A 17,375-nucleotide genomic window follows, 5' to 3' on the forward strand; every position below is an offset into this window, starting at 1 on the left:
TAGGAGGTGGATCAAGAAAAGATCTTGCCGTGATTTATGTCAAACAGTGTTCTTCCTATGTTTTCCTCTAAGAGTTTTATAGTGTCCAGTTTTACATTTAGGTCTCAAATCCATTTTGAGTTTCTTTTGTGTGTATGGTGTTAGGGAGTGTTCTAATTTCATTCTTTTACATGTAGCTGTCCAGTTTTCCCAGCACCACTTACTGAAGAGACTGTCTTTTCTCCATTGTATATCCTTGCCTCCTTTGTCATAGATTAGTTGACCATAGGTGCATGGGTTTAGCTCTGGGCTTTCTATCTTGTTCCATTGATCTATGTTTCTGTTTTTGTGCCAGTACCATATTGTCTTGATTACTGTAGCTTTGTAGTATAGTCCGAAGTCAGGGAGTCTGATTCCTCCAGCTCCATGTTTTTCCCTGAAGACTACTTTGGCTGTTCGGGGTCTTTTGTGTCTCCATATAAATTTTAAGACTTTTTGTTCTAGTTCTATAAAAAATGCCGTTGGTAATTTGATAGGGATTGCATTGAATCTGTAGATTGCTTTGGGTGGTATAGTCATTTTCACAATGTTGATTCTTCCAATCCAAGAACATGGTATATCTCTCCATCTGTTGGTAGCATCTTTAATTTCTTTCACCAGTGTCTTATAGTTTTCTGCATAGAGGTCTTTTGTCTCCCTAGGTAAGTTTATTCCTAGGTATTTTATTGTTTTTGTTGCAGTGGTAAATGGGAGTGTTTCCTTAATTTCTCTTTCAGATTTTTCATCTTTAGTGTATAGGAATGCAAGAGATTTCTGTGCATTAATTCTGTATCCTGCAACTTTACCAAATTCATTGATTAGCTCTAGTAGTTTTCTGGTGGCATTTTTAGGATTCTCTATGTGTAGTATCATGTCATCTGCAAACAGTGACAGCTCTACTTCTTCTTTTCCAATTTGGATTCCTTTTATTTCTTTTTCTTATCTGATTGCCATGGCTAGGACTTCCAAAACTATGTTGAATAATAGTGGTGAGAGTGGACATCCTTGTCTTGTTCCTGACCTTAGAGGAAATGCTTTCATTTTTTCACCATTGAGAATGATGTTTGCTGTGGGTTTGTCATATATGACCTTTATTATGTTGAGGTAGGTTCCCTCTATGCCCACTTTCTGGAGAGTTTTTATCGTAAATGGGTGTTGAATTTTGTCAAAAGCTTTTTCTACATCTATCTAGATGATCATATGGTTTTTCTTCCTCAATTTGTTAATATGGTATATCACATTGATTGATTTGCGTATATTGAAGAATCCTTGCATCCTTAGGATAAGTCCCACTTGATCATGGTGTGTGATCCTTTTAATGTGTTGTTGGATTTTGTTTGCTAGTATTTTGTTGAGGATTTTTGCATCTATATTCATCAGTGATATTGGTCTGTAATTTTCTTTTTTTGTAGTATCTTTGTCTGCTTTTGGTATCAGGTGATGGTGGCCTTATAGAATGAGTTTGGGAGCGTTGCTTCCTCTGCAAGTTTTGGAAGAGTTTGAGAAGGATGGGTGTTAGCTCTTTTCTAAATGTTTGATATAATTCCCCTGTGAAGCCATCTGGTCCTGGACTTTTGTTTTTTGGAAAATTTTTAATCACAGTTTGAATTTCATTACTTGTGATTGGTCTGTTCATATTTTCTATTTCTTCCTGGTTCAGTCTTGAAAGGTTATACTTGTGTAAGAATATGTCCATTTCTTCCAGGTTGTCCATTTTATTGGCATACAGTTGCTTGTAGTAGTCTCTTAGGATGCTTTGTATTTCTGCGGTGTCTGTTGTAACTTCTCCTTTTTCATTTCTAATTTTATTGATTTGAGTCCTCTCCCTCTTTTTCTTCATGAGTCTCGCTAACGGTTTATCAGTTTTGTTTATCTTCTCAAAGAACCAGCTTTTACTTTTATTGATCTTTGCTCTTGTTTTCTTTGTTTCTATTTCATTTATTTGTGCTCTGATCTTTATGATTTCTTTCCTTCTGCTAACTTTGGGTTTTGTTTGTTCTTCTTTCTCTAGTTCCTTTAGGTGTAAGGTTAGATTGTTTATTTGAGATGTTTCTTATTTCTAGAGTTAGGCTTGTATAGCTATAAACTTCCCTCTTAGAACGGCTTTTGCTGCACCCCATAGGTTTTGGATCATTGTGTTTTCACTGTCATTTGTCTGTAGGTATTTTTTGATTTCCTCTTTGATTTCTTCAGTGATCTTTTGGTTATTTAGTAACGTATTGTTTAGCCTCCATGTGTTTGTGCTTTTTACGTTCTTTTCCCTCTAATTCATTTCTAATCTCAAGCATTGTGATCAGAAAAGATGCTTGATATGCTTTCAATTTTTTTTAATTTACTGAGGTTTGATTTGTGACCCAAGATGTGATCTATCCTGGAGAATGTTCCATGCGCACTTGAGAAGAAAGTGTAATCTGCTGTTTTTGGGTGGAATGTCCTATAAATATCAGTTAAATCTATCTGGTCTATTGTGTCATTTAAAGCTTGTGTTTCCTTATCAATTTTCTGTTTGGATGATCTGTCCATTGGTATAAGTGAGGTGTTAAAGTCCCACACTATTATTGTGTTGCTGTCGATTTCCTCTTTTATAGCTGCTAGCAGTTGCCTTATGTATTGAGGTACTCCTATGTCGTGTGCATATATATTTATAATTGTTATATCTTCTTCTTGGTTTGATCCCTTGATCATTATGTAGTGTCCTTGCTTGTCTCTTGTAACATTGTTTAGTTTAAAGTCTATTTTATCTGATAATGAGTATAGCTACTTCAGCTTTCTTTTGATTTCCATTTGTATGGAATATCTTTTTCCATCCCCTCACTTTTAGTCTGTATGTCCCTAGGTCTGAAGTGGGTCTCTTGTAGACAGCATATACATGGGTCTTGTTTTTGTATCCATTCAGCAAGCCTGTGTCTTTTGGTTGGAGCATTTAATCCATTCATGTTTAAGGTAATTATTGATATGTATGTTCCTATGACCCTTTTCTTAATTATTTTGGGGTTGTTTTTGTAGGTCCTTTTCTTCTCTTGTGTTTCCCACAAAGAATTTCCTTTCGCATTTGTTGTAGAGCTGGTTTGGTGGTGCTGAATTCTCTTAGCTTTTGCTTGTCTGTAAAGCTTTTGATTTCTCCTTCAAATCTGAATGAGATCCTTGCCAGGTAGAGTAATCTTGGTTGTAGGTTTTTCCCTTTCATCACTTTAAGTATATCATGCCACTCCCTCCTGGCTTGTAGAGTTTCTGCTGGGAAATCACCTGTTAACCTTATGGGAATTCCCTTGTATGTTATTTGTCTTTTTTCCCTCGCTGCTTTCAATAATTTTTCTTTGTCTTTAATTTTTGCCAATTTGATTAATATGTGTCTCGGCCTGTTTTTCCTTGTGTTTATCCTGTATGGGACTCACTGCGCTTCCTGGACTTGGGTGCCTATTTCCTTTCCCATGTTATGGAAGTTTTTGACTATAATCTCTTCAAATATTTTCTCTAGTCCTTTCTCTCTTTTCCTTCTGGGACTTCTATAATGTGAATGTGGTTGCATTTAATGTTGTCCCAGAGGTCTCTTAGGCTGTCTTCATTTCTTTTCATTCTTTTTTTCTTTATTCTGTTCCACAGCAGTGAATCCCACCATTCTGTCTTCCAGGTCACTTATCCGTTCTTCTGTCTCAGTTATTCTGCTATTGATTCCTTCTAGTGTAGTTATCGTTTCAGTTATTGTATTGTTCATCTCTGTTTGTTCTTTAATTCGTCTAGATCTTTGTTAAACATTTCTTGCATCTTCTCGATCTTTGCCTCCATTCTTTTTCCGAGGTCCTGCATCATCTTCACTCTCATTATTCTGAATTCTTTTTCTGGAAGGTTGCGTATCTCTACTTCATTTAGTTGTTTTTCTGGGGGTTTATCTTGTTCCTTCATCTGGTACATAGCCCTCTGCCTTTTCATCTTGTCTATCTTTCTATGAATGTGGTTTTTCTTCCACAGGCTGCAGGATTGTAATTCTTCTTGCTTCTGCTGTCTGCCTTCTGGTGGATGAGGCTATCTAAGAGGCTTGTGTAAGTTTCCTGATGGGAGGGACTGGTGGTGGGTAGAGCTGACTGTTGCTCTGGTGGGCAGAGCTCAGTAAGAGGCATATTTTTTGTGGCTGGGAAATATTATGATTCCTTGAGAAGAGTGTGTAAGTGGTTCTCTAAACTGGTTGTATATTAACTCATCTGAATCACCAAAAAGCCTAAAAGAGACGTTTTCTCTTGGTCCTATCCCAGGTCAGAATTTCTTGCTGAGAATCAGTTATAAAGTGTTCAAAGGGATTCTACTGTAGGCAGCCTGCCCCCTCCATACTATAGTTCCATGAACCTCTTTGAGATCAGAATACATACTCAAATGATTTTGTTTCACATCCTTCTTCCTACTCTACTTCATCAAGTTTTGCACGTAGTTGAAGCTCACTAAATCTTTATTAAATAATTTCAGCGGATGTTTGATGGGGATGGTGGAAATCAAGGTTTTCTTGATTCTCTAATTTGAATGTTTTGTTGTTTTTTTGATCTCCTAGGATGGAAAGAAGAAATTTGACAAGGAGAGTGAAAAATACTATTCTATTCTTGACAAGCATTTAAATTTGTCTGCAAAGAAAAAGGAGTCTCATTTGCAGGAGGTAAGTTTTTCCAAATGAAATGTGGAAAGGGCATTAGCATTGTCCTGTGAAGTCCAAAGTTCGAAAAGTAGACATTATCTCAGAATCTGCTCCTCTTTAATAAAATAATGATAATAAGAATATTTAATTGAGCACTTACTACAGACAGGCACTGTGCTGAGCATTTTACATGCCTTGTGATATTTAATGTTAACAGTTTTAAGAGAAAGATTAGTATTTCCTTCAATAATGAGAAAGAGTGAAACAAGGCTATTTCTTTTTCTTCTTGTTGGGAATATTTTAAATAGCAGGACCTACCAAATTCATGTTATAGCATTTATATTAAGTTAAAAATACCTGTTTTTAAGGTGTTGCATCAGCATTAAGGGGAAAAAAGATACATATACAATATATGTTTTAAAATCTCCATTATTTTATGTCAATTTTCTGAAAGAACAAGTCAACAGTCAACATTCCTTATATGCATATACTAACATGTACAGTGTATGCATATAAGGAATCCATTTCTTCCTTTTTTCTGAAAATTTCTTCTCATTGGTAGTGTTTCAACTATAATTAGTCAAATCGAATAGTCCTTTTACTGAGGAATAGTGATGGGATATGTTTTTTTAAAAAAAGGCTCTCTTGTCTTTCATCTTGGCAGCAACTAAATCTTGACACACCATCCATCATTCCCCCAGTGTACAGTGGTGTGTCTCAGAGCTGAGCTGGGAGTTGTTGAGCTAGTCCCCCTACAGCTCATCACTGCTCTCTAGCCCTTCATAGGGAATCTTGTACTGTGCTGAGAGCCTCCTTTCATCTCTTCTTCCTCTCCTCTCTGTACTTCTAGGGACTGTGGTGGGGAACCTCTTTCAAATGCCTCCTCCTGATCCTCTAGCAAAGCCACGTCCCTTCCTGAACCGTTTTTCAAGTCTGGTCCTCTGCCCTCCTTCTTCCTATGCTTCTTTCCCTGACCTCCATATTCAGCCATAAAGCACGCTTGACGAGCTAGAGTTCAAATGAAGTGGAACAGTAGTCCAAAAGGCATGGGAGAGTTGCTTCTGATTCCTTTTTTCTATACTCCTATGTTCCCCTAGAGGGAATTGAATTTCTTCACTTAAAAATGTTTAATGTTGGGGAGTTTTGTTATTTAAATATGTGTTCATTATAATGAATATCTTGTTATTAACACCTGCTGTTAAAATAGGACAATTTAATATACAGCTGTGGGCCTATGGAAAGGTTTTGGGACTAAAGTGAAATAGAGAAAAATCTGTTATTAAGGAAAATTATATTTTTAACTTTCATGGACATATTTAATCTTATGAAGTACTATGTTGTTATTTAATATTATGTTCACATATTCCAAACTTCTTAAATGCTCACATATCTCTTTAAACATTGCATTAGAATAAACCTAAGAGAGAATGCGGTATGTAGATGAAGTAGAAAGGGCTCCCCTAACTGTCACCATCATGTACCAAAGGCCATGACCAAGTACCATTTTAAAAATCGACTGTCTCAGAACACTCTTGGACATAAATCACAGCAGGATCTTTTTTGACCCACCTCCTAGAGTAATGAAAATAAAAACAAAAATAAACAAATGGGACCTAATGAAACTTAAAAGCTTTTGCACAGCAAAGGAAACCATAAACAAGATGAAGAGACAACCCTCAGAATGGGAGAAAATATTTGCAAATGAAACAACTCACAGATTAATTTCCAAAATGTACAAGCAACTCAACATCAAAAAAACAAACAACCCAATCCAAAAATGGGTAGAAGACCTAGACACTTCTCCAAAGAAGATACACAGATTGCCAACAAACACATGAAAAAATGCTCAACATCATTAATCATTAGAGAAGTGCAAATCAAAACTACAATGAGGTATCACCTCACACCAGTCAGAATGGCCATCATCAAAAAATCTATAAACAATTAATGCTGGACAGGGTGTGGAGGAATGGGAACCCTCTTGCACTGTTGGTGGGAATGTAAATTGATACAGCCACTATGGAGAACAGTATGGAGGTTCCTTAAAAGACTAAAAATAGAACTACCATATGACCCAGCAATCCCACTACTGGGCAGATACCTTGAGAAAACCATAATTCATAAAGAGTCATGTACCACAATGTTCACTGCAGGTCTATTTACAATAGCCAGGACATGGAAGCAACCTAAGTGTCCATTGACAGATGAATGGATAAAGAAGATGTGGCATGTATATACAATGGAATATTACTCAGCCATAAAAAGAAACGAAATGGAGTTATTTGTAGTGAGGTGGATGGACCTAGAGTCTGTCATACAGAGTGAAGTAAGTCAGAAAGAGAAAAACAAATACTGTATGCTAACACAATATATGGAATCTAAAAAAAAAAAAAAAATGGTTCTGAAGAACCGAGGGGCAGGGCAGGAATAAAGACGCAGATGTAGAGAATGGACTTGAGGAGAGGGGGATGGGGAAGGGTAAGCTGGGACAAAGTGAGAGAGTAGCATTGACATATATACACTACCAAATGTAAAATAGATAGCTAGTGGGGATCAGCCACATAGCACAGGGAGCTCAGCTTTGTGCTTTGTGACCACCTAGAGGGGTGGGATGGGGGGGTGGGAGGGAGGCGCAAGAGGGAGGAGATATGGGGATATATGTATATGTAGAGCTGATTCACTTTGTTATAAAGCAGAAACTAACACACGATTGTAAAGCAATTATAGTCCAGTGAAGATGTTAAAAAAAATTAATCTCCCAAATATACAAACAGCTCATGCAAGTCAATATCAAAAAAACAAAAAACCCAATCAGAAAACGGGTGGAAGACCTAAATAGACATTCCTCCAAAGAAGACAAACAGATGGCCAAGAGGCACATGAAAAGATGCTCGACATCACTAATGATTACCGAAATGCAAATCAAAACTACAATGAGGTATCACCTCACACCGGTAAGAATGGCCATCATCAAAAAATCTACAAACAGTAAATGCTGGAGAGGGTGTGGAGAAAAGGGAACCCTCTTGCGCTCTTGGTGGGAATGTAAATTGATACAGCCACTATGGAAAACAGTATGGACGTTCCTTAAAAAACTAAAAATAGAACTACCTTATGACCCAGCTACTGAGCATATACCCAGAGGAAACCATAATTCAAAAAGACACATGCACCCCAGTGTTCATAGCAGCACTATTTACAATAGCCAGGACATGGAAGCCACCTAAGTGTCCATCAACAGAGGAATGGATAAAGAAGTTGTGGTACATATATACAATGGAATATTACTCAGCCATAAAAAGGAACAAAATTGGGTCATTTGTAGAGATGTGGATGGACCTAGAGAGTGTCATTCAGAGTGAAGTAAGTCAGAAAGAGAAAAACTAATATCATATATTAACGCATATCTGTGGAATCTAGAAAAATGGCATAGATGACCTTATTTGGGAAGCAGAAATGGAGACACAGACGTAGAGAACAAATGTATGGATTCCAAGGGAGAAAAGGGTGGGGTGGCAGGAATTGGGAGGTTGGGATTGACACATATGCACTATTGATACTATATATAAAATAGACAACTGAGGGGAACATACTGTATGGCACAGGGAACTCTACTTAGTGCACTGTGGTGACCTAAATGGGAGGAAAATCCAAAAGAGAGAGGATATATGTGTATGTATGGCTGATTCACTTGGCTGTGCAGTAGAAGCTAACACCACATTGTAAAGCAACTATACTCCAATAAAAATTAATTTAAAAAAAATCAACTGCCTCAAAATCAAGGGTAGTTTTTAGAGTCTCTAAAGGGTTATCATGTTCTTGTAACTATGCGAGGCCACCCTTAGATAAGACATTGCTTAAACCATCAAGAAAATGTTAACTTTATCATAACTTTCACGTCCTCTAGAGTTTATGCTTTAATTTTCCCTGACAACCTAGCTCAATATTTAATACTTGTTAGTTGCCCTCAATCCCTTGAGCTATGATAGAATATTCATTCTGGTTTTGTATTTAGTTGGATGCTAGAAAAACATAACACGGTTAGTAACATCCTCCACTTGCCCCACTACACGCATACACACACACACACACACACACACACACACACACACACACTTTTTTTCCAGGAGGCACAGCCTGCAATAGAATACAACACAGATGTTGTGCAGAGAAACTCCTCAGAGCATATAATGTAGTCAAGGAAAAACGTAGCTTGCTTTTTATTTATTCCTCTATCCTTCCAGGAGTCAAACCAGTTATAGGGTGATGCTGCCACACACGTATTTAATTCTGTAACATGGCATTAAAAGTCATCTGTTCCCTTCCAGAGCAGCTCTGGTCCTTCTGTCAGCACCAAACCTATTAAGTTCTCAGAAAGACCCCTCTGTGCCTTCTCACTGGCACAGCTGACTCTTTGTTCATTTTGCTCATGGAAAATAAGTGACTGACCATTACCAGGACTGAATTAGGGGTCAGCTTGTGTTGGTAAATCTCCAAGGCCATCAGCTAGATGGACCACTGGAGTAAACAGAATTGGAAACAGACTCGTCAAAATTATGGGCTTTACAGTAGATGAAAAGAAGTAATATTTGATATGTGAATGGATAATTTCTTTCTAAGCAAAAAATAAGAGGAAGAGATCATAAAGGAAATGTAGAAAGACCAGAATTCATGAAAGTAATCTATTTAAAAAAAAATTCAATCAAATTAAAAGGCAAAGTGTTAGGAAATTTATATAATATTTGACACAGGATAACCATCTTTTATATATAAGATGTGTTTGCAAATCAGTGTGAAAAAGATAAAGACTTTAGTGGAAAAAATGGGGTAAGAATATGAAAGGGCACTTCATCAAAGAAGAAATATAAACCATAATGAATATTAAGTTTCAATGTCACATGTATTAAAAAGTGCAATTGAATAATAGTAGCAGCATGTTATTTTATTTTCTTAAAATATAATATCCATTGTTAGTGAAGGTATGGGAAACAGCATACATTTGCTTTTCTGGTGGGAGTATGAAATCACTCAATAACTTTTGAGGTAAATTTGACATCATATTTCAATCAATGTTATATGTACAAGACAGTTGAAGTGATTTTATTGATAGAAATTTGCCCTAAAGAAATGATCAGAAATGAGCATAAAAATAAATTGTGTAAATATGTTGATCCAACAGTTATTCACAGTGCAAATTTTAGAAACATCTGAAATGGCACAAAAGAGTGATTGGGATAAATATACAAATATAGCTTGGCCAAAAATGGAATTGATATGGCTGTGAAAAGTTTTATTTGGAAAATCATTTAAAGACATTTGGAAATATTTTTTGGCCTAAGAGGGAAAAAAAAAAAAAAAAAAACAGGATTTAAACCAGAATATATACTATTATTCAGGTTTTTTAAAGTAAGTTTGTGTTTGTGTGCATGTTACACATCAAAATATTGATAGTGGGGCTGCAATTTTTATTTTCTTTACATTTTCCTGTTATAATAATGAACAATGAATAAACTTATAGTAATGAATATGTATTACTTTTATAGTTAGGAAAAAAGTAAAGGGATTCCTTTTAGGAACCCAGAGTTTGGGTTTCCATCTATCACTAAATACACTTTCAAAAGGTTCCTCTTCTTCCCGCCTCCTGAATGAAGGGAATCCCTCAGGTTCTACCTCATAGCTCTATTCTTATCCTTCAGTTTGTGTCCCTACTAGCTCTGCTCCTTCCATATTGTCTGTAACATCTCGGCAAGTGTCTCCACCATCATACCTGACCACCTTTGCACTGTCCACTGACTGGTTACCAGGACTTCCGACTACAACACCTTAGTGACACATGTGAAATCTCACACATTTTCTCAAATTTGCTTCTCACTTCTTTAATTCTGTTAATGCTGGTATTATTTCTTGTGTCAAAATTATCTTTGACTTTTCTTTTCCCCCTTGCTTCTCACACCCACATCCTTCAACTTCTCTTTCTAGAATATACCAAACACCTTTACCCTTATCAAATAAGAGCTCTCCTTATACTCACATGCACCCAGCTTTACCATTGAATCAACACATTCTACCGTGTCCTCACTTTAATCTTCTTGAAGTTCACCTCTGATCTTGTCCACACCCTCCTCAAGCTTTTGCATGGTTTATAGGATGACATGTCATTCTCCCTATTTTGCCTCAATTCTCATTTCTGACTGTTTCAAACCAACACTTTCAATCTATCTACCGAAACATAACTTCTCCTGACTTTATTCCTTCACCGAAACTCTTCTTTTATCTCCATGTACTCTAACCTCGCCATTCTTCAGCATCCAGCTTAAATCCTTTCTCCTCTGGGAACGATTCAACAAATATCACCTGAGCCTTTTTCCTCTATTTTGAATTGAGACAGCTTATTGTGGTTAAGGAAGAAGTTAGGTACCTGCAGAACTATGTGGTTTTCTTATGTAATTAACTTGGTTTCTTACTAGGATGACTTTGCCACATAAATAACAGCTTATACCTGTTGTTCTGGAATAATTACTACTCCTTTTCAGTTTTAAAAGTTTAGACAATAAATTACATAGTTATTCTACTTCTCCAGTACAAAATACTTGACAGTTGCTAGTGGGTATGTAAGTAAGTGTCTGCTACACACTATGAGCTTGAGTACTAAAGGAATTCGTCTGAGGTAAAAGAATGTCTTTCTAAATCTTGTACTGAAGAAAAGAATTAAGCTATTGTATTCTATTAGCACTGTGCATTCTAGATGACCTTTCAAAGCAGATTCGGTATATTGAATTTAGTTGTTGAAGTCTAGGGGAAACCAGGCACAAAATTCCAAGAATCCTCTCCCAGTGGAGACACATAGGACTTAATTCCCCCAGCAATGAGTTGTGACAACATGTGTGAAATGTGGTCTACTAGAAACTCATAGACTGAGTGCCCATGGTTTGTTTTGGGGGCTTGTCATATAGGCACCCTCTGCTCATCATGTACCCAAATTCCGGACTCCCAGAAAGAAAGCAGGTGTTCAAAATAAACCATACTGTTTGCACAGTTTCAGCATAGTGAACTACTCTTATCAGTTAGACTGGTGGGAACCCTCCCAAAATCCACATTCCCATATACCAGCCAAGGGCCAACCTTGTAAGCAGGCCTTTCAGTGGATAGTATTCATGCCTGCTCTGCTAACTTTTTCTGCACAGTTTTGTTGACCAGAAATATTCATTTTAGGCTCTAAGATGTCTCAACATTCTAGTTTGTTACTGTGTGCTAGTTGACACAAAGACTATCTTTTAAAGTAAATGAAAGCTTCAGAAATAACTTGTGGAATAGACTTTTATCTCTGAGACTGAAATTATTCTTGCATCCTTTACACCCAGTGGTGTACTGAAGCTTCCTCTTGGAGAGCTGATTTTTTCATCTCCTTCTCATCACTCGTTCAGTGATGTTGTGTTTGTGATTTGGAACTGGCTATTTTGGGAATATTTTACCACAGGAAACAGCAAATACTGCAAATCAGACACCCTCCCCCACCCACAAGAGAGCCAATTGTTAAACATTTATTAGCATACCACCACCTGTACCCCCTTACCGTTTGTTCTATACATAGTGTGTTCCTCTAAGCAATGGTAAAAAGAAAATATATATGATTTGTGTGGAATAATGACTTTGGGTGCTGAGAAGCTTCTGGTCCAAATTTCTTACCTGATTTATGTGTTCTTCTCATATATTAGTTTATAAACTTGAAATTCTCAAGTTTAAAAATGCCTACTGAGTTGCTTATAATATTGGACCATTTTAAATTATATAAATAATTGCATAGCAAGTAGTAAGTATATATAATTATTTTTAAAAGTCTTTCTTTCAAATGAAGTTTTAAGATGCTATGCTAAGCCAGCAAACCTAATTTTATCTTTCTTTAAGCTTTTGTTTGTTAAATTATCATTGTAAAATGGCTACAAAACAATGTCCTATTCCCAAATTGTGGTTGGCAGATACTTGGTATTCCAGAGAGGCCATTCTTTTCATCTGCTTTTAGTAATCTCAGCTGGCAGTGAGGAGAGTGTAGCTGGGCAACGAAAGTAAAATCATGCCTCCCTACTAAACCAAAGTCAGTTTTAAAGACAGCATCCAAGGACGATGGTGGGCATAGAAGTGGGAAGAGAATGTGCATGGTATTGATGGAGCATGATTCATTGCTCGGAACCTTTGCATTTGGGGGCTCTGTTACCAGTATTATCTCTGTAATAGTTTACCTAATATGTGGCTCTGCTGTTTAATATTCTAAGATGATTTTTTAACATCTTTATTGGAGTATAATTGCTTTACAATGGTGTGTTAGTTTCTGCTTTATAACACAGTGAATCAGCTATACGTATACATATATCCCCATATCTCCTCCCTCTTGCATCTGCCTCCCATCCTCCCTGTCCCACCCATCTAGGTGGTCACAAAGCACCAAGCTGATCTCCCTGTGCTATGTGGCTGCTTCCCAATAGCTATCTGTTTTACATTTGGTGGTGTATACTACTCAAAGCAATCTACAGATTCAATGCTATCCCTATCAAACTACCAATGGCATTTTTCACAGAACTAGAACAAAAAATTTCACAATTTGTATGGAAACACAAAAGACCCCAAATAGCCAAAGCAATCTTGAGAAAGAAAAATGGAGCTGGAGGAATCAGGCTCCCAGACTTCAGACTATACTACAAAGCTTCAGTCATCAAGACAGTGTGGGACTGGAACAAAAACAGAAATATAGATCAATGAAACAGGATAGAAAGCCCAGAGATAAACCCACACACATATGGTCACCTTATTTTTGATAAAGGAGGCAAGAGTATACAGTGGAGAAAAGACAGCCTCTTCAATAAGTGGTGCTGGGAAAACTGGACAGTTACATGTAAAAGAATGAAATTAGAACACTCCCTAACACCATACCCAAAAATAATCTCAGATGATTTTTCCTCAGTTAAATGCAAACATTATGCAGTTTTCATGATCTTTTATAGTGTGATTCCAGCCTTGCTTCTCCCTCCTTCCTTCCACTTACTTACTCTGAAGGCAAACTCTGTCAGACTCTTTCATGCCTTTTTACTTTTTCATGGGAGTGACCTCGTTTTTATCTTTGACTCTTCACAGCCAGTTATTTACCTTAAGATTCATCTCAGAACACCACCATTTTCTCCCAGAATTTGTCTCTTTCTTGTGATTCCCATAGATTTCCATATATTTTTACATACCCCTTTTATAATAATTTTTTAATGAACGTTGTGTGCTTGCTCTGTGTGTGTGTGTGTGTATGTGCATTTTTCTTCCCATTTGAAACACTGTAAGCTCTTGAGGGCAATGACTGTGTTTTCCTAGCCTCTGTATTCCCAAGACATAATAATTGCTATATACAAACTTTTTGAATGACTTAATTTTTTTTTAATGATTTTAGAGTAAAACAGGATTTGAGTTCCTCTCTAACAGAGAACCTTCAGTAATTGCTCCCTGCGTCATGATTTGCCTTTTTTGTGCTTTTTAGGCAGATACACAGATCGACCGAGAGCATCAAAACTTCTATGAGGCATCACTAGAATATGTCTTTAAAATTCAAGAGGTTCAAGAAAAAAAGAAGTTTGAATTTGTCGAACCGGTAAGATTTATTTTCCCTATAAAATAGTAGGTACAGTACATCTCTGAAACAAAATTTGCATTTTTTCTGTTGAAAATTATATTTTTTTTAAAAATAAAAGGAGAGAGAGGAGTGGGGGAGGGTGAGTAGGTAGAGCACAGAGCACTTTAGGGCAATGAAACTAATCTATAGGACACTGTAATGGTGGATACATGTTATTCATTATACGTTTGTCAAAACTCATAACACATACAATACCAAGGGTGAACTGTAATGTAAACTATGAACTTTAATAATAATATGTCAATATTGGGTTATCACTTGTAACCAATGTACCACACTGACGCAAGATGTTAATAATTGGAACTCTGTGTGGGTAGGGGCCAAGGGTGTGTATATGAACTCTATAATTTCTTTTTTTTTTGAATTTTTAAATTTTATTTTATTTATTTATTTTTTCTACATCAGACTCTTATTAGTTATCTATTTCATACATATTATGAATTCTAAAATTTCTGCTCAGTTTTTCTATAAACCTAAAACTGCTCTAAGAATAGCCTATTGATTTAAGAAACCTAAAATTAAAACTTAAGGCATGTATATTACATATACCTAAGGGAATATACCTCACCACTAAATTGACCCATTTACCAAACCTTTAGTTGAAGGGAGAATAGGTAAGGCTGTATTTCTTCCTTTGTTCCACCCTGCTTCCTTGCAAGGCTGGGACCTAAGTCATTTATTTTCCTAAGTCAGTGTAAAAAGTAATGGATTCCCTAATGTAAACTGCATTATAGAAAAAGAACAGGTGGCTGGTCTTTATAAGCTTGCTTCATTTTCTTAGCATTTTTTCCCAAGTAATACCCTAATATGTTACAATATTGCCTGAGTAGGCATCTTCATGAGGTATCATCTATGATGAATAAGGGTGAGTTCTATAGCCAAGATAGTGCTCAGTTCCCATGTGATGATGGAGTAGCAATCATAAAATATGTAAGCAATCAAATATATAATTTAAGCCATACTTTTCTTCCTAGGTCAGTTTATAAAAAATCTATTTATAATGGGAAATAAAATACCCTATTCCTATTTTAGTGGAGGTGACACGGAGAAGGGAAGATCCATTTCAAAATATATTTGAAAATTTTATTTCCTGATGAAAGCCCATCAGTGATTCCCTAAAGATGATGAGAAACTGAGACAAGGCAGAGTCTGGGAAGAGTCATCAGCCCCTGCCTGGCTCCCAGCACCTCTGCTTCACTCCTCTCCCTTCAGCCAAAGCCACCTGGCTTTCTGCTGGACACTTGGCAAGTTTCTAAGGCGAGCCCTTCAGCTAGAAGGATTTAAGGAACCAGAGGCCACACCACAGGCTCAGGGATTTAACTTTAACCCTGTGTTTGGGATGACAGCCTTGACTCCAAGTTCTGTTTGCCAAAGAGCTAAGTCCTTAAACCCCTTAGGGTGAATTGATAACCTCTTATTTAGCAGATGCTTTGAGGATCTGATTAAAAATTTTTGGGGGGCTCTCCGAAACTCATCTGGGGTTCATGGACAACTGGTCAGCCTAATAAGCCCTAATCAATGAAGATGACTAATGCTTAAAATTCCTACTCCCCTTCTCATGGAGTAATAAGTTCTGCCTCTGAAGTCTATCATGGTTTTTGAAGCCTCTCTCCTTGCTGGCAAACTTCCTCCTTATGGCCTGCCTCTTAGAATTTCTGAATTTTAGCTCTTTGTTAGAATGCCCCCATTAATTCTGATGGTTTTCCTTCATACTCCTTCATTACCTGTTCCCATTCCCTTCAGATACTGTGCTCATCTTCTCTGCGGTTCTTCCTCGCACCTGGAATTATCCTTTTACATCTGTAGTGCCTCTCTCTCTCTGGAGAGGTATGCAGGTAGCCTATTTCCCCATCTGAGCCTCTTTTATAGCCCATCCTGTCTGGGAACAGTGAACTAGACCATTCTGTAAGATGACACCAGGTATATAAAGAAAAGGTTGTAAAATTGTTTGCTCATAGGTCACAGAAGGAATGATAAGAATTTATGAATTCCTGTGATAATATAGGAAGAGAAATGGAAATTGTCCTTCAATTGAAATGTGTTTTCTTCTCTCCCTCTACTGTATCCCGAACTGGGACGGTCTGATGATAAGTCTTCTGTAACGCATGCCTTTCTGGTGACACCACAATCAAGGTCAATGTTAAATTTGTCCTTCTTCCAAAATATTTTCCTGGCTGCTGGATTTTTCCTATTAGAATGTCTGGCCAAACCAAATAGTACTGTCAGTTTAGTCTCCTTCTCATTTCCAGCCGCAAAGTCTCATCCACGGGGTTTTACTTAATTTCCACCCCAATGTTGAGAAGAATAGAAACGGGAGCGATAGAACTGGGTATGTTGCTCTTTAGGTTATACATTTACAAATCAATTTGCAGGAAAAAAGCTTTCAAAATTTCAAAAACAAAGCCCGGAGGAGCTATAAACATAAAAGAACATGAGGATACTTTAATATCTTTGCAGGGTTTTTTCTGCAGAAATCCAATTCCTGTTGCATAAAGTTTTATACTGCAGAAATGAAGCAGTCTATGCCAGTTTAGCTGAGATTTATTTAACAAATAAGCATTAGAGTAAAGCAAAATACTTTAGGGATGCAACTAATCTCATACAGATTGTATGGTATCAAGTAGAAAATATAAATAGTCCTGGTGATTCCCATTAAATAATATTCTTACTTTATGATGATCATTTGAGATAATTTTACATTGTTTCAATTAATGTCAAGATCCTACAATAGTTGATCTTTGAACAACATGAGTTTAACTTTGTGGATCCCACTTATATTTGGATGTTTTTCAGTAAATACCGCAGTACTACACAATCTGCTGGTTGGTTGAGTCTGAAGATGCAGAACGTACCAAGGCAGGACTGTAAAGTTATATATAGAGTTGCAAAGGTCGTGTGTGTGTGTGTGTGTGTGTGTGTGTGTGTGTGTGTAGGCATCCTTAATTCCCAAATTGTTTAAGGGTCAATTTGTACTTACAATAAAACTTCTACAGAATATTCAGATGATATTAGGAATAGATGTTCCTACAGTGTCATTATTCTAAGGAGAATCTAGGTCTAATACAAGGG

General features: G+C 36.8%; 1 protein-coding gene across 3 annotated transcripts in view; it reads left to right on the top strand.

Moving 5' to 3' along the window:
• The window catches only part of ARHGAP42 (Rho GTPase activating protein 42), a 287,072-nt gene that overhangs the window by 198,916 nt on the left and 70,781 nt on the right, over nucleotides 1-17,375 (top strand). For all 3 annotated transcript variants that reach the window (XM_067750791.1, XM_067750789.1, XM_067750790.1), the window contains 2 exons: nucleotides 4,559-4,660; nucleotides 14,154-14,264. In XM_067750791.1, the coding sequence (XP_067606892.1) occupies nucleotides 4,559-4,660; nucleotides 14,154-14,264 (213 nt within the window). The remainder of the gene's footprint in view (nucleotides 1-4,558; nucleotides 4,661-14,153; nucleotides 14,265-17,375) is intronic.

Source organism: Pseudorca crassidens, chromosome 9 (genome assembly GCF_039906515.1).
Source record: "Pseudorca crassidens isolate mPseCra1 chromosome 9, mPseCra1.hap1, whole genome shotgun sequence".
Taxonomy (NCBI): Eukaryota; Metazoa; Chordata; class Mammalia; order Artiodactyla; family Delphinidae; genus Pseudorca; species Pseudorca crassidens.